General features: G+C 30.3%; 1 protein-coding gene across 1 annotated transcript; it reads left to right on the top strand.

Moving 5' to 3' along the window:
* Positions 1-8844: 8844 nt before the first annotated feature.
* On the top strand, positions 8845-10782 carry LOC129951021 (uncharacterized). Its single transcript, XM_056063010.1, has 6 exons — positions 8845-8979; positions 9041-9312; positions 9391-9556; positions 9763-10068; positions 10143-10359; positions 10419-10782. Exons 1-6 carry the CDS (start codon positions 8878-8880, stop codon positions 10598-10600), a joined length of 1245 nt encoding a protein of 414 aa, XP_055918985.1. The 5' UTR covers positions 8845-8877; the 3' UTR covers positions 10601-10782.
* Positions 10783-19452: the final 8670 nt, after the last annotated feature.

The raw sequence follows: 19452 nt of genomic DNA, 5'->3' as shown, positions 1-19452 counted from the left end.
TTGTAAATTACAAACAAAATCAGATGGCTTTCCATGTAACTTCACTCACAAGAACATTTCATTAGATAAAACAGTGGATATCTGTAACGCTTTCGCAACAAATTTCCGTGAATCATTTGTTAATAGCCCTGAAGAAGTTGATGAAGAATATTTTCATAATCTTCAATCCTTTTTGCAAACTAGCTGTAGTCACATTCCTCCTTGATTTTGTATGCGCTTTGAATGTGGACTGCGCACCGGCTGCGCAGTATTCCCCCGATAGAATTAAAAAATTGTAGTAATGCTTTAGTTGAACCTCTTTAATCTTTCTCTAAAAACAGGCAAATTTCCCAGTATACGGAAGAAGTCATTTTTAACACCAATTTTGAAGAAATTTCAATATTTGGTATAACAAACTACAGGCAGATTGCAAAGCTTTCATGCATTCCTAAATTGTTTGAACAAGTTGCTTGTGACATTTGCGAACAGAAACATGGTTCAGTGAGAAAAATATCAACCGTTACAAAACTATCCTCACATTCTCAAACATATGTTCAAACGCATTAGAAGAAGGTTATGAAGTTGACTGTGTATACACTAACTTTTCTAAACAACTTTTGGGCAACTAAGATACGGAACTATTTTATGTAAACTTAAAACTCTTGGTTTTCATCATCTTTCTTAGCTTGAATCAAATTGTACCTTGAAAACAAACCATATGAGGTAAAATTTAGAAATTGTCATTCTGAACCTTTTGTTTGCTCAATCTGGTGTTCCCCAGGGAAGCCACCTTGGCCCTTTTCTATTCATCTTGTCTATTAACGACGTAACGTCATGTCTATGCTCAAGTGAAGTTCTGATTTTTTCTAATGACATGAACGTTTTTAAGATAATAAAGTCTACCCAAGATCTTATCCTTTCACAAGCAGACATTGATAGTTTCACATTTTGGTGTGGCTAATAGCCTAACCGTCAAAAAATGCCAGACAATAGCTTTTATTAAAAAACACACCATAACACACTTTTTAAACTTTTTCTTCAATAAATCTATTATCCTTTTATCCAGCTAAAATCCTGTTGAAGCCACATATATGTATATCATGCAATTCAATTCAAAAACAATTGGTAATCATGACGCGATAACGCTGGCCATTGCCAGTAACATGACAATTGTTATCGACATGCAAACTGCACCAAACAATTATTTCTTTTAGATAAAGTGCTGAATTATGAAATAAATTTGGATTTTCACCCGCCCAATAACGCATATTTTGCATATTGAAGAATTAATTGATCCAAATGTGACCTTCGTCTCTAAAAATTATCTTACGATGAATAATATTATATATAGAGTTATAGAACGCAAGCGATATTCTTGACCAACCCGTTGTTTCGAATTTTTGCAATAAACTTCTACGGCCTTTGCAGTTAGCACTCTTAAAGTTTCGTTCGATGACTGAGAATTGTGGTAAAAAAATGTTTGTAAATAGCAGACTTTCGTGTAATTTAGCATAATTAAAGTTTTGAATTAACTTAATAGACAGTGACAATTTTATGATAAGTGACAGGGTGCGTTTACAAATGAAAATAAAATTTGTCATATGTAATATTAAAGATCTTTTGAGCCTACATAATTTCATGAAATACTTGTTTTATCATTTTTAATGGTTTAATAACCTTTAAAAATCTTAGATTCAGTTTAAATATTATTAGTATCTCATTCACTTTTAGAAAAATCCACCTAAGTAGCTAGCCTTCAACTATCCTACTTCAAAGAAACGCTAAACGATGTGTTAAAATAAATCTTAACAGAGAAGGCAAAAACAAAAAAAAAGTATGAACAAGGCTTTTCCAAGTTTCTTAAATTGAAATATTGAATTTAAGCTGAAAAAAAAAACGCAGACAAAAATGTAAGTTTGTATTTTCAAGGAAAGTTTTTACAAAACTTCATAGAATGTAATATAGATTCATACCTGTTTAGTGAGTTTTTCCGAAAAATTTATTTAGACTATCAAATATAAAATGTAGCATAAGTACTATTGTGCTTTCACACATTACACAATATGCAAAGCCTGTTTCATTCAATGTACTATGTAATTATTATAAAAACACCGTTTGTAAAACTAAGATCTTTCTTTGTCCATTATTTCTGAATCCTACAACACAAATTATGCAATTTAAATACGTAAAATATACGGGGGCGAAATAATTGGTAATTTTTGACAAATTCCCACAACATTTCAGTATTTTTTTGTACTGTGTTTTTTGTTAACTTGTAATCTATACATTTTTAAATTATGATAACTATTTTTTGAATTCTTAATTTTTAACGCCTAAAGGTATGATAAAAAGAGGTGTGATACCCATTAAAATAATGAATAAATTTATATATAAACATTGTATCTGTAAACTACTATTTTTATTTCTTATTCCAATCACTGACACTTCCAATAAGCCGCCCTATCGTCTCCACTGCATTGCGTTACCGGCAAATAGATAGAGATAATGGTAAAACTATTGCAACTTTTAAGTCATATATAGTTCACGAAAAACAAAAAAATCAACGTGTGCTTAAAACAAATTCCATAAAAACGAACCTTAAAATATAAATGACTTTTATTATACTAAATGAAATACAAATTATCTATTATGCATGTAATTTTTGTCAAAAGATGCAATACCAGTGAAGTGTGTCCATACTTTAAGATATAATTAGCTCTGATATTAATTAAAATTATAGCTGAACAGAAATAGGTTCAATAATGGTTTCAAGTGGTAAATCAAAGATTATGTGATGACGAATCGGTATGATGGTCGACAGAACACGGATAAATTAATTATATTGTGGCCTTCCAGGTGGGGAAAGCGAAAACCATTATAAAGTTATAAGCAGCCTACCTTAATCATAGGAATACTGACTGCAATAAAGAAGTTGTTAATAGCAGTAGCTGATGTTTAAGGTTAGTGTTCTCATCCGAATAGTTTGACACAATAAAAGAAATAATAAAAACCGCTTGATTTGTATTTAATAAGTTCCCTGAATACGATTTTTTAAAGGCCTTGATTTATTTTGAACAGATTGAAAAGAAACAAAAAATGTTTGTTGCAGCTTGAGGTAGTAGACTTTCTTAATGTTGTGAAGGAAATGTTTGATGAACAATAAAAGAAAACATAAGAAATCAGAAATAAAGTGATTAACATTGTTAACGTTTATATTAAAAAAATAGTTCAATGTCCTGATGTCTGCAAAGATGAGCCTAAATATAATAAAAATTGGAATACAAATTAAGAAAAATTAGCTAGCATGAAGTTGTAGTAAAACTCACGATTTTAGTGGTTTTGTCGATTTTTCCACATTGAGTTCAGACCTCGTGGACCTTTATTATAAACAATAAGAACAATAACAAGGATTTAAGGAAAAACTGAAATATAGTTTTAGATGTTAATCAATAATTGACAAGGACACTGATTTTTGAATATATAGTTTTTAATATGATGATTTGAACTTTGAGATTTTAAATCATATTTTTTGAGACCAAGATAGATTATTGTATCCATCCATGACATCATTCACACATAGGAATGGTTGAGAGTTGTAAATCACTAGGTCCTAGTTCTTGCGCCATCTTATTTAGTTTTCTGAGACTATGGACAAAAGCAACATTTTTTAAAAAGTAAAAGTTATTGGCCTTAATGCAATTTACAAAAGTCACATTATAACCAATTTTCAGCAGGTTATCATATTGCACTTTACCAAAGTGAAATTAAACCAATCTGGTTTTATTTGACATTTCTAAAGTGTAATGGGACCAACTGCTGGAAATTGCACTTTACAAAAGTTGTCTTTATTATTCTTTGTTGTAAAATACACCAATAAGTTTTTCTGATTTTTAACTTCCCATAGCAAGTTATTGTAATAGGTCCGATTTGTCAAATTGAAAATTTTGACATTTTTCGACGTTTCAAGGTCCCTACAGTCAAAATAAAAGATTTCTAGAAAGATGTTCGCAACGGTTTTTTCGTCGTCCAGAGCTCCAGAACCAGAAGAGATATCGACTTTAAATAAATTTTGTTATACAAATAAAAAGGCAGAAAGGTGCAGAGAAAATTGAGTGGGTGGTTTTTTTTTACCATAGCAGTTTAAAAAAAAATTGAAAATGTTGGTTAACCCCAAATACCTCACGAACCAATGATGCTATAGACTTGAATTAAATTGTATATACTATTTTGTAACGTGATACCAAACCCAGTATATTTTTGAAAAAAAAATCCAAGTAACTGTTTTTTTTTATAAATCAAAATAACTGAAAAAAAGTGTGTCACCTCGAAAATTTTACGAATAAAAAATGATTTTATCTCCAAAACTGTGTTGTCCAATGAAAACTACACATCCGGTAAAATTTTAAGAAAAATTAAGTTGGCAGTTTTTTTATAAAAAATAAAAACCTAAAAAAACATTATTCAAAGTTGGTAAAAATTTAAAAAACAATTCTTTCCAAAAATTTGAGATACGGCTTCCAACTTATTTTCACTTATAAGAAATATTGTTTTCAACATTCAGTACAAGTTTGAGAAAAATAGAATTGACAGTTTTTTTTAACCAAAAATAAAAACTTAAAAGAAAACTTAACAAAAGTTAGAAATTTTTAGAAATTTGAGATTATGGCTTCCAACTTATCTTAACTTATAAGAAATATTGTTTTTAACATTCCTACAAATTTTGAGAAAAAACGAATTGACAGTTTTTTTAACAAAAATAAAAACCTAACAAAAATGCAATACTAAAACAAAACTTTGTAAAAATGTACTTTCGGTTCGGTTCTTGATATCTATCTCAAATTAATTTAATTCATCCAATTTGTAAAAATTTAAGAAATTCTACTAAAACTGATAAAAGTTTGTTTTCGCCTTAAAATCTATTTAACAAAACTAGATTTTCAAACTAAAATATTTCTTATATGAAAAATATCGTTGGTAAATTTTAAAGTTTTGAAGAATACTACATTAAATTACATATCACACTACTCTGCACATAAATGTGCAGAGTAGTGAATACCGCACCTTGAGCAACTAGGCTATGTAAGGTGATACAACACAAGACATTAATACAAGACAGAAGGACAGAAGAGAAAGACCAACAGAAAGAAAGAAGTTTTGAAGAATAATTCAACAACATCCTACCCTCTTTATAGACATGTTGTCTACGGCGCTCGGAAAATATAATTATTAATTAGGCCAACATCATAAACAATTACCGAAAAATCAGAACTACTACTAATTTAAAATATAGAGTGGGTGGTAAAATAGTCCGTTGAGAAGTAGGGCCTAGTGACTTACGAGTACAACTATCAACCATTTCTGTGTGTGAGTACTGTTCTCAGGGATGGACGGAACCTACAGTTTTAAGCCGCACTTTTTACGACAAGAATAACTCTTGGAGAATTTGTAAATTCCTCTCAAGAGGCAGTAACCTTGAAAAAAACTTCAGATGGCATAGGATCCCTGCCTGGCATGACAGTCCAACGCTTTAACTATCATGGCACGGGTACTAATAGTAATTTGATCTAGGTAAAAATGTATAGTTTAATTTTGTTTATATTTCATTCTGCTTCTCTGTCAAATAAAATTCTTCACTTCAGAAGAATGAACATTTCGAAAATTGAACAACCGATGCAGGATTTCGTAATTCTTTGTAAGGGTTACGTGTTCCAATTATGGAATTAGTTTTCTAATACTGCAAAACATAACCGAATATTCCTACACTTGAAAATTGTTTTGTTCCATTATCTGTAGGCTATTCATTCTCTGAGAAAAACAAAGTTAAATGTTTGAATATTGTGTGTAATTCTTCTACATTTTTAGCTTGCAGTGAGCTTATTAGAAATCTTGAAAGTTTTTGGTCACACCGTTTAAAAGATGCGATATACTATGTATATTCCGATGTTTAGCCAAAATATGAGAATAATTATTATACCCAGGCAAGTGCAAGTTGGGCACAAAATATGGACACGGAATAAAGCAATTACATATTTCGGTCAAAGTCCGATATGCGACAGTATCGTAGTTGGATATCTCAACTTAGCTTAAAGAAAGAGCATATTCCTTCTAACTTAAAACCGATAAAAGTTACGTACACAACAAAAATAATTTGATTTATTGTCAAATTTTGCCCGAAAGGCTGCAGTAAAATGTTTGGCTCTAAAACATAAAGTTATTAACGAATACCATACTAAGATTCAAATAAAATGCATACATTTAGGCAAACATTTATTTACATTTCAGTATTACCATCATCAATTAACTTTTTACTTTCGACACATAAGAACTATATGGCAAGTTTTGCGTTCGTAAAGGTTTCGAACTCGTGATTTAAATCAAACATGCCATAACGATGTTAAAGAAGTCAAAAAAGTCCGTTTTTTTGTGGTCAAAAATGAAAAGTTAAAATTTTCTCTAAGGATTTTCAAATTATTAAATTATAATTACTATTTTTAAACAGAAGTTCGTCTGATTCAGTCGTGCATTTTATTATTATTTTTAAACTCTTTATTGATACAATTGCTAATACATTGCTGAACAATAAAAACTTTGTATATCTATACATTATGATATAGAATAACTTAAAAATTGCAATAGTCGAAACGTGTTTTTTGGATTTAATGTTTTAGCACTTGTTACATTTCAGAAAGCAACATGGCTTAATTTGCATGGGAGTTTTGGGCTTAAAAGGCGGACAAAAGGAATATAAAAATGATTTAAATGCTTGTAATTCTATTTCTGCACTAACTTTGTAAAAATCTTATCTTATCTTATTGTCGGATTCAAATCAAACCTCTTAACCTTCAAGGAACATATTGATTTTATGCACATTAACTTTTTCATAATAGTAAACACAATTGATTGAAAACATTTGTGTGTTGATTTTAAATGTAGGTAAGCATTACTTATATACGTGTACTTGATTATCATGGTAGACTATTTTTTTTGAAAAAAAAAACAAAAATTATGAAATATTTTCGAAATAAATACTATAAAGCTCTACCGCAAAATGAGTAAGATCTTGATTAATTAAATAAGAGAAAGAATATTATGATTTTGGTATACAAAAAATGAGTGTAAAGAGTGCGTAGGTTTAAAGTGTTGGTATGGGTGATCAGTGTTTCCAGATTTTTATTTTTAGAGTTTGGGTTTCAAATTAAAAAGTATTTGAGTTAAAATTTATCTAACTAACAAATGAGACACGAAAATGTTTCAAACATTCCTAAAATGGTTTCAAAAGCAAAATATTGTAATGTGGAATTTTTAATTGCTTTTTGTCGTTTGTTACGATTCCAAAGTGTTCAATGTTCTTATTAAATTTAGTTTACATTGTAAAGTTGAAAAAATAAATTTGGCATTTGGCTCTACTGCCTTATAAAAACAAACTGTTATTGGTATTTATTTTTCGTATGATTTTTTTAACTGCCTGGTGATTAGATTTTCCTGGGCGCATGAGGCAGGTAAACCAAGCCTTTTGTCGTCTCTTGTCGCAATGGATTTTTAAAAAGAGGCTGGGATGCGACCCACACTGATAACTTCCCATCCCGTCTGTCTATTTGTCTTGCTTAAAAGTTTGTAGTTTTTCGTATTAGTTTTAAAAGTTGTTAGTTGCATTATTCTTAAAATTTTAAAATTACCAACAATATTTTTCATGTAAAGAAATAGTTTGGTTTTAAAATCTAGTTTTGTTGAAAATTTTTACCAAGTTTTAGTATTGTTTTTTTTTTTTTTGTTAGATTTTTATTTTTTGCAAAAAAACTGTCAAATTTTACTGAATGTTGAATACAATATTTCTTAATGGTGAAAATTAAAGGGAAGCCACAATATCAAATTTTGAAAAGATATTTAAGTCGAAAATCAAATTCTTTTCAACTTTTGCTAATTTTCATTTAAGTTTTTATTTTTTGTAAAAAACTGTCAATTCGATTTTTTTCAAAATTTTACCAGATGTTGAAAACTTTATTTTTCGTAGCACAAAATTGTTTTGGAGATTAAATCATTATGTATTTGTAAAATTTTGAAGGTGACACGTTTTTTTTAAAGTTTTTTTGATTTATAGAAAAAATGTTAATTAAACCGTTTTCAAAAATATACTTGTTTTGTATTACGTTACAATATATTATATAAAATATAATTCAAGACTCTAGCGTTTTTGGTTCGTAAGATGTTTAGGGTTAGCCAAAATTTTGAATTTTGACCTTTTTTTTTAAGCTGCTATGGTAAAAAAACCGCCAACGCAATTTTCTTGAAAGTCCTTTTTGCATCTTTCTGCCTTTTTGTATGTCAACATTTATTTGAATTCGATATCTCTTCTGGTCATTGAGCTATGGACGACGAAAAAAAACGTCGCGAACGTACGTACACACGCACGCACAGACATCTTTCTAAAAATCTTTTATTTTGAATCTAGGGCGTTGAAACGTCGAGAAATGTCAACATTTTCAAGTTGACAAATCGGAGCCCTTGCAATAACTTCCTATGGGAAGTTAAAAATATGTAAATTGAGTTAAAACCATGAAATAACTACGAAAGGAAGAAAATATTTTAAAGCTTAAGAAACCAATACATCTTGTGTGGATCAAATTAATTATCAGATTTAGAAAGTATCGTGAGGAATCAATTGCAGACCGACATTTTTACAAAATTCCATTAACTCGGTTGATCTTTAAAAAAAACCATGCTGGAAACACTTTTTGTGAAATAAGATTAAATCACTATTCTCTTAATTTGTATAGATATGGATAAGTTATACTAACTTGTCTCTCAGATTGTGAAACGTTTGTATATTTTGATTCACTATAATATATTTAACTTCGAGTTGTTTTAGTGACATTTTGGCGCGAGATACACAAGTTAGTTATGAGTGAATTTAATAGTGATGAGTTAATTGCTCCCAGTTGGATGAATGAACAATTCTTTCAAGAAGTGTTAAGGAATTGTGAATGTGAAGAAAAATTACTGGTAAATTTTTTTTGAAAAGAAATATCTACAATATTTTGTATTTCTATTTAATTTACTATAGGTTCAAAATGTGAAACTGGCTCCGGCATCAGCAAAAGGCGATCACTATGCAAGTATTATGTTCCGTGCGATTGTGACATATAGCATAAATCAATCGGAGAACAAATCAAAATCTATGATTATTAAAACAATGCCAGAGATAGAAGGTAATAAAAAAGAATTGTTTGAGAAATCGTTTATTTTTGAAACAGAAATCGGAATGTACTCAAAAACAATACCTAAATTTCATGAAGAACTTAGAAATATCGGAGATGATACCATTTTGGGAGCAAAGTAAGTCATTTGTGCTTTGTACTTAATACTGTACAAAAAATATGTGAGAGATGTTTACTTTTTATATATTTATTGCAGAGCATTATATTACTCATTACAACCTCGAAAAGTGATAGTTTTCGAAGATATCGCTCTGAAAGGCTATGGAGTTTTAAGTGAAAGAATGGCAAATATGGAAGAAGCTAAAATGGCCTTTCTGAAGTTATCTAAGTGGCATGCTCTCAGCTACAAGCTTGCTTCTGAGGTATAGATTGATTTCTAAAGCTAATTTGTTTATTTTATCGCGATAAAGTTTTGTTGGTTTTGTGTGTTGATTTATTATCAATTTCTTGCAATTTTAAAATTAAGTTTTATCTGATGTAAGAACTCTATCCAAAATTTATTGATAGTGATAGATTTTGGATTTTTATTTTAGAAACATTTAAATAAAAAAACATTATTTCTTTTCAGGGTGATACCAATGTGTCTTCTTACTGTGAAAGCTTCTTTAACAGAAATGATCTTGAAAAAATTCCCTTCATGACAGGCGGAATCAAGAACTTTATAGACAAAATTGACACAATCGATGAGCTTAGAAAATACGTTCCTCATCTTAGAAGACTAGCCGAAGATCTTTTGAAAAAATGCATAGCTTCTACGAAAGCCTATAGAGACAAATCTCCCAAGGGGATATTTGTTCTCAATCACGGAGATTTTCATTTCAAAAATATAATGGTAAAACGGAATGGCGAGAAAAAACTTGTAGATGTTATGCTCGTAAGTTGAAACCTTAATATTTTTTTTTATTTTTTCGTTTTTCATGAAACCAAATTTTCTATTTTTCTATTCAGATCGATTTCCAAATGTGTTCATTTGGACCTGCAATATTAGATGTAATGTATGGCATTTACATGCTTCTGGATCCTAAGTTACGTTCAACTTATTTTGATGAAATAATGTACTTTTATTGTTCGAATTTTATCGATACCTTAAAGAAATTGAAGTTTCAGGGCGAAATTCCAAAAATTACAGACTTCTATATTGAAATGTATTGCCACCCTCATTGGGGTATGGGATTTTAACCTACACTTTTAAATCAATATTTGTATTATATTTTTTATTTTCAGAATTATTTTTATTAACTACTTTCTTGCCACTGTGGTATGGATTGATTGACAAACAATTTGGTGAATTAGACGAAATATTAAATTCAGACGAGGAACGTGCGAAATTATATGACAACCCAAATTACTTGGAAGATGTTCTGCAAACGTTACCAAAAATGTTCAACCAAGGGTATTTGGAATGAATTCGGTTACAATATTCGAAGCAGAGGGCACACTTTTTTATTTTTTTGACCATAGATTTATGTCTGGCACAAGCGTCTAAGAGCGAGTTTAAATTAATCACGGATGTGATTGGCAAGAACTTGCTTTAGTTTTTTGAAATAAATAGAAAAAAAAGTTGTTATATCTTTTTTAAAGAAATAAATATGTCTGTTATACTTTGAATAATTGTGACAGAATAATGCTCATAGTTCCAGACAGGGTTATTAAAAATCAGGGTTAGTGCTTAAATTGTGATGTTTGACTCAATGTTCGTTTACTAATGTTCAAATATCAACACCGAACATCGAAGAACATCATAGCTTTCTATTTTATCTACCATTTTTTCTAACCGTTTAAGCTTTTAATATTACCAATTTGTCACTATTAATTGCCTTATATTTGTATTACTTAAAATTAATTCGTTTTTTTGAAAATTATTATCTGGAATTTTGAAGGGTTAAGGGAAAAGCATTTTTTTCTAAAATAAAATAGAAAACTGTCAATTTCAGCCTGTAGAAATATACGATCGTGGTCCATCCATACCATTTAAAAAAATCTGTATGTGTCGTCAGCAATTATAAGAATTTCACTTAAATGGAAGCAAGAAGTTACGCCATTAATAGATAGCATGAATAGAAAAGGGCCAAGATGACTTCTCTGGGGATCGCCAGGTTGAGCAATAAAATTGAGAAATAAATGATAAAATGGTCTCTTGAATCTAAATAAAGTATTTTTAGAATTGTATACAACGAAAAATAACGTATTTGATATTTGTTAAAATTTTGAGAAATCGAATTGACATTTAAAAAAAATAAAAACTTCAAAAAATAAATACCACTAAAAGTTGATGAAAATTGATTTTTAATAAATATCTTTTCAAAACTTTAAGATATTGACTTTAAACAAATTTCATCTTATAAAAAAGTATTGTTTTCAACATTCAGAGAAATTTTTAGAAAAATCCTACTGATAGTTTTTATAAAAAGTAAAGACCCACACAAAATTACTAAGACTTGATAAAAAATTTCGACTCAAATACCCCTTCAAAAATTAACAATATTATCTTGTAGACAAAATTTTGTTTGACATTGATTATACATTTTATAATTAGTCAGCCTTTTCTTGAAAACAAAAATACGAAAAATTGTTAAAAATTGATCCTACAAAAAAATAAAATATGTTATGAAATGGTTTAAGACTTACGTATTAGAAGAACAAAGAAAGATCTTGACTTTTTGTGAATCTCGCTTAAAGTATAGTTATTAATATTTTGTTGAAGTTGTAAGCAAGACAAATCGACAGACAGGATGGGAAGTAATCAGTGTGGGTTGCATCCCAGGCTGTTGTTTCAATTTTTTCCTCTTAGGATTTATATTCAAGGTAAGATTTGAAAATTATCACAAAAGAAGATACAATAGACAACATACATTCAATACCGACACACACTGTACGTTCAGCAAAGAAATTATTGAAAGGACCAATGATTATCTAAAGAAAGACAAATGCACCGGAAATGACGGAATATCATCAGAAATTTTAACATATGGAAAAAAAACACCCTTTCCAACAATTTCACAAACATTTTTAACGAAATAGTACAAACAAAACTAATCCCTGAAAAATGGAAACAAAACACGATAACATTAATACACAAAAAGGGATCTAAAGACCAATAAGTTTTGACAATTTACAAGCTCTTCTTCAAAAAGCTTTGCAGGGCCATCAAAAAAGACTTTAATAGCAAGAAACCAAAAAAAGAAGCTGGATTATTAGAAGGATTCTCAAGAACAGGCCACTTACAATAAGACAATGTATCAGCTAATAGAAAAATGCAATAAATTTCGACTATCGGTTTATTTTCTATTTATTGATTTTAGTAATGCTTTTGACTTGGTTGAACACGAATTGATATGGTCCTCACTGAATAATCAAAACATAAGCCCAAATATACAGAGAATATAGGACGCAAATCTAACATATTAAGAGGAGTTAGACAAGGAGATCCGGTTTCACCGCCTTTATTTCGTTAAATCCCGGAAGACAATTCAAACAAGTTCCTAAAAATTTAAGATTTTCAGATTATATAGTTCTTATTTCTACCAAATGTACGCACATTCAAGACAGAAATGTTGACGGAACTAACTACTTTGTGTAAAAATTATGGACTTCAAATACACAAATCGAAAACTAAAGCCATGAAAAATCATACAAAAGACGATATACGGTTGGACGAACGTAAAATTAAGTACGTAGGAGAAAGAAATTAACAAAGGCATCACAAATAGCTGGGAACGATTATGAAGCCTTAAACATATTTACAATTAAACCAAAGTGCACACACAATAAAATATTTTTTCGTCTTTGTTATCCTTACAGCTAAGGATATTTGAGACCAAAATGGAAAGCAAAATTTTGAACATACGACTAAGTCAAAGGGTACGAAATGAAGATATTCGCAATAGAACGGGAATTATTGACGTCATAAATAAAACAAGAAAGCTGAAATAAATATGGGTAGGGCATGTATCTAGACTTTAGGACCAAAAAATGACAACGAAATGGAGAATAGAGAACAAGAGATCAGCAGGACAACCCAATAAAAGATGCAGTGTCGATCGGTCATAAATATTGATACAACGAAGCCAAAAATGGGGACACATGGATGCCAATAACCAATTGACTCCCACGTTAAAAACTTAAAAAACAAAAGGAACAAATCTTTCATAAAACAGAAACTGATGATGATTATAGGACGTACATTATAATAATACAACTTTTCACTGACTGCTCTAACATCCTATATGATGACTACATTCGGAAAATAGAATTTAACGTTAAAAATAATCCTAATAGTTTTTGGAAATTCTTTAATCGTAAGAAGAAAACATGTGGGTACCCTTACTTATTGACTGATTTGACATCAAATAGTAATGAGGGAAGAATAATTGCGAACATATTTGCAAACTACTTCAAAGATGCTTTTGTCGATTATAATACTATTGGTTTTCCTAACACATCTTCCACTATTACAAAATTCACCCACTTACATTCTATCAATTTTGTTATAAGTGAAGATACTGTCCTTAATATTATCCTGCAACTTGGCAAATGTTTTAGTCCTGGGCCTGACGGTGTACCATCATCCATTTTAAAAAAATGTGCTGCGTATTTAGCACACCCGTTATGTGTACTTTTCAACACGTCTTTAAGTAACTCGCTGTTTCCTTTTATCTGGAAGAGCTCCTTTGTAATACCAGTACACAAAAAAGTCCTAAAAACAAAATAATGAACTACCGACATATTGCTAAACTATCTGTGATACCTACACCGTCAATCGTAAGTAGCATCCTTTTCATTTCACTGTAGTTCAATTTATTGTGATAACCAGCATAGTTTTGTTAAAAAGCGTTCAACTGTAACTAATCTGTTTTACTTTACGTCCTTCTGCTTAGATGTTTTTGAAAAACGTGAACAAGAAGATTGTATCTTAACTGATTTTAGCAAGATCTTTGAGAAATTGTGTCATAAAACATTACTTTTAAAACTATCACAGGAAGGTTTTAACGACTGTTTCATAAACTGGATCACCTCATATTTACAAGATAGACGTTATAGTGTTAAATTTCGTAATGAGTGTTCAAGCTCATGTGTTGTGAATGCTGGTGTTCCCCAGGGTAGTCACCTTGGTCCTATTCTTTTTATTTTATTCATAAATGACTTGGTTTAGAACATATAAAATTCATCTGTCCTTATATACGCTGATGACATTTAAATTTGTAAAAACATTAACTCTACATCTGACTGTCTTCTCTTGCAAGAAGGTTTAATATTATTCAGGGAATGGTGCAATAATAATCATCTTGTTTTAAACGTTGACAAATGTAAAACCATGAGTTCTACACGCAAGGAAGTTCCAATCGTTTTTAGTTAAATGTTTGATTCTTGTCCTTTAAGTAGAGTTTATGTATTTTCTGACTGGGGTGTTGTCTTAGATCATAAACATATTAACTCCATAGTTAAAAAAGCAAATAGAGTTCTAGGTTTTATTAAGAGATTTGGCTGTGATTTTCGTGATCCATATGTTTTAAAACTACTTTTTGTTTCATTTGTGAGACCAGTCCTGAAATATGCTTGTACAGTATGGTCACCTTACTACGCCGCCGTGCACGTCACAAGACTCGAAGCCATTCAGAAAAGGTTTTTTCGTTTTTGTCTGCGAATTACCGCCTTATTCAGAAAGACTTTCTCTGATAAATCTTCCTTCTTTGACAAATCATAGGATGTACTTGCAGTTTTGTTTTATCGTTGGAATAATAAAGGGACAAATTTCATCAACATTAGTTCTTGGTAGTTTAAACTTTAGTTTTAGTCGTTCAAGTATAAGACTCCAGAAACCATTGAATACTAATTTTAGCAAATCAAACTATGGTGTACATAGCCTCTTAAATCAATTAATTGAAATCTATAATAAATTTCACTCTTGCATTAATTCACCAAATGATAATATAAAAAGTATAAATTTCAAATTAATAAACAGTCTAGTTTGTTTTTAGATTTTAAATACATATTAAAATTTGTTAACGTTAGTATTTAACGAATTAAAAATAAACAAAATTATTAACATTTTACCTAACTGTTTTATTTTTAAACTCAATATACAAAATGTTAGATTAATAATTGCATAATTTTAATATTGTATTTTTTCTTAATTTTAACATACTGTTTTTTTTTACATACAGATAATTTAATTGTAAATACCAATAAATGTAATCAACAAACAGAGGCAATAAAAGCTTATAATAATATTATTAATTTCAAGACCTTCTTCGGATTGAATAGAAGCAATTTAATTCAATTCAAGCAGAAGAGTTTAAGATCTGGTTCTGTAACTTCAGATATCGTACCGACAGCTCTGGATGAAATCGTTTGTAAGATTCATGAATGACTAAATATCATTTCATTTGCAATTAATGCCTTAATATGATTTCAGTGAACTATTTGATTCCTCAAAGTTGAGACGTTGTTGGATTCAAGATTTAAAACTATCTCCTGCATCGGCTCAAGGTGAACACTATGCTAGCGTCATCTTTAGGTGTTGTGTAACTTAAATGGCCTAAGTAAAACAAATGGAAATTCAAAATGATTAATAATCAAAACAATGAAAGAATAAGATGGGTTTAAGAGGGATATGTTAAAAGATTCACTGGACACGGAAATATGTATGAATTCGGAGACACTTCCAAAATTTCAAGCACTGCGAAAAATCAGCGATAACACCATGCTGGGTCTAGAGTAAATTAATCCGTTTTTTTTTTTTAATTTGCTAATGAAAAAAGGATTAGAGGAAATTAATTATCTTAGAGGACATATGTCCGAAAGGCTACCATCATTACAATCTAATATGTATAATTTTCCTGTCACAGTGTTAGTTGCCATACTCCTCCGAAACGGCTTAAGCAATTTCAATAAAATTTTGCACATACATGCGGTAGGTCGAGAATAGGTTTTTATCTATTTTTTATATTCCTAAGTGCTATGGTTTAATTGCATCAACATCGTACACGGTGCAATGATCTAACGATAGTAATCAGTGACGCTATGTACAATGAAGCATTGATTGCTATTGAGGATCTTTGCATTACCATTGTCACTCAGTCATTTCACCAAATCGCAATGCATCTTATTTAATAGATAATGAATTTAATCGTGAACTATAATACAATACTGTATATACGAAGAACCGTTTGACTACATCATGCTCGCAGTATCGACAGGACAAGGTGCGTGAATAATATAAAAAACAACGACAAACTATTTGGCGGCACGCTGTTACTCGTTTCAGATGATTTCAGACAAACACTTACCGTTATTCCGCGTTCTACGTACGCTGGCTGATAAGATCAACGCGTGTTTAAAATCATCGACACTGTTGCGTAATGTTGAAAAAGTACAACTGAAAGTAAATATGCGTGTTCAAATGCTTCAAGATCCATCCGCTGAAACATTCTTAAAACAATTGTTAGATATAGGCGACGGAATAGTTACTACAGATGAAACTGGATGCATAAAATTACGAGTCCATTTCTGCACGATTATTGATTCACAAGTTGCTCTCATTGACCAGATATTCCCCGATGTACACAGACTATATTCAAATCATGAGTGGCTGGCAGAAATAGCAATTTTAGCGGCAAAAACTGTGGATGTCAACGAATCAAATCTCAAGATACAACATTTGTTACCAGGAGACCCACAGATGTGCCAATTCAATTTAAAAGCCTTCAATTTCCAAATAGATTGGCATTTGCAGTGAATATCAATAAGTCTAAGGCCATACGATTTCTGTCTTAGGCTAAGATTTGAGCACTTCATTTTTTTTCACAGGCACAACTATACCTGGCGTGCTCTCGAGTGAGCAAACCATCCAATTTGTTTGTATTGGGGAAAGATGGGATTACAAACTATATTGTACACTCTGTTCCATCAAGGAATTGATATTGTTTTTTTGTATTATTGTCATATTTAATGATATGTTTATAATTTTAAAGCATTCATTTTAATAAATTAACAAACATTTGTTTGGTGATTTGTTATTTCAATATTTTGTCATCGTTTACAGTGTTCTACATCCCTCCCACTTATATACCACATCCTTACATATTTACAATAAGTAATTTATTTCTAGCAAAATATTCTAGAAATTGTTTATATGCCAAAACAACGTGTAATATATATAATATAATAATTAATAAAACAATAATAATTATAAAAGATAGAGAAGGACCTGTATTTCCAAATAATGGTATTAATAATTTCAATCGCTTCAATGTCTATCAGGCAGATCTTGAAGAACTCATTACGAGAAAACAGCCTCTTATGATTTATCAAAGTCTTTTAACTTCTGGAAAACGATAATCCACAGATATATGTACGTAAAATAACTAATTTGTAATATGTTGTTTTCTAAAATACTATTTTTTGAATGAATAAGAGCACTGTTTTGACTTGGACTAATGACATCATTTTGCCTTACAAAAAAAGTTGCCTCAATTTCGAGATTTAATAATTTTGAAATCTTATAAATTAAATTTTCTTTAACTAAAGAGTAATTTTCCATTCTTAAGTTTTTAAGGTTATTTAAAAAAAAAGGACAAACCAAGCAGGTAGGTACTATAAGTATGTTGTACCTTTGTTAACAAATATTATAAAAAAAAAATTCAAACCTATCCATCCATATGCAACTCGTAAGGTCATAAAACCATAAAATTCTTTAAAGAATTTAGTAGCTTGAAACACGTGAGTATTTGAAATAATAAAAAAAATAATATGATGACGTCACACGTCACTCCTATCCTATTCCTATATCCTATCCCTACCCTTAACTAATGATGAGCAATTGAGCTCTCTTTAATTCAAAAGAACGACGAATATAAATAGAAAACCTACCATATAACGACGTCATCGCGTGAAGGAGAATAACGTACATGCGCTCTCTTTATGGTGACGTCAATTTCGAGTTCAGTAAAACAAATTCTTGTGATATTCCATATTTATGTATATTCATAATAGTACAACATTTTTTTATAATAAAATTAAACTTTAAAACTGTTCACTATAATCCACTCTGGTTCATTACTAAAACGTGAACTACTACAACGCTAAAGGATATTTCTTAAGGTGCCCTTAATTAGTGCTGCTTAGTTGGTTTACATGCTGAAATGGATAGAAACTTGGAGTAATATTGTCCTAACTAGGTTGTAAGCAGGATAAATTAATTACTCTGTAGGTATTCAGAAAAAAAAAATTACAAATAAATAGTTGTCGTGGCAAAAGAGTAATTGTTTCAGCTACATGCTTCCTATTAAAAATGGAATGCAGTATTTCACGTCCCTAATACGAACACTATAAAAATGTTAAGCACCCACAATATGAGCAAAGTGTAAAATGTGATACGTGTCATTGGAATTTGTATTTACCCGAGTCCTTTTTTATATACTTGTAGTTGTTGTAGTCGGAAGTAGTTTGCTGAAGGAATCAAATGTGGGCGACGCGACGACGGGACGGGACCACAGCCGTCCTTCCTCCACTATTGTCGTTGCCGTTGCGGCCGCCGCCAGTTAAATTTATTTTTGAAATACCTACCTATCTATAAACTATTCACTTAAGTACACAATTAATTTTAATTTGAAAAAGTCGTTATTCCTTATATGAATGTAGTATACATATGGATATGAAGGAGTCAGATTCCAAGTTCGATTGCATACCTTGGCGGAGTTCATTATAAAAGCAGTAAGGTATTTTATTTTTGATATTTTTCCTTAAAAAATGTTGAATGAGTTAAAAAAGGTAAATACGCCTTTTAAACGCAGTCTAAATCTCATAGTTCAACAAGTTAATATAAGAGTTTGTGGTTACAAGCAACGGTCAGAAACAAGAATATAATATGTAATTATGTTTTTGCACTATCAATCTCCGTGTATAGTTTAATACTTGGAACATATCAGTAGACAGTAGAGTGTCTTTCAAATATACTTAAAATACCTACAAACATAGAGAAAAATCGTTTACTTTAGTCATCCTTTTATTAGACTGTTTTGTTGCTAGTTCTCCCGCTCCCCACACGTCACAGCCTTAAAAAAATCTAAGGGACAAAAAAGATTAGTGAACTTGTATTTGATTTTCCTTATTGTTGTTCATTATGTGTAAAGATTTTTTGATGGCGCCAAATTTATGGATACAGCAGCCGACAACCCACCCTTTAATAATGGCCTTTTGGCATTTTTTTTTTTGGAATTTGAGATATATCAATGTCATAAAGAATTATTATTGTTAT

This window comes from Eupeodes corollae, chromosome 3 (genome assembly GCF_945859685.1).
Source record: "Eupeodes corollae chromosome 3, idEupCoro1.1, whole genome shotgun sequence".
Taxonomy (NCBI): Eukaryota; Metazoa; Arthropoda; class Insecta; order Diptera; family Syrphidae; genus Eupeodes; species Eupeodes corollae.
This window is presented reverse-complemented; position numbering and strand designations above follow the sequence as displayed.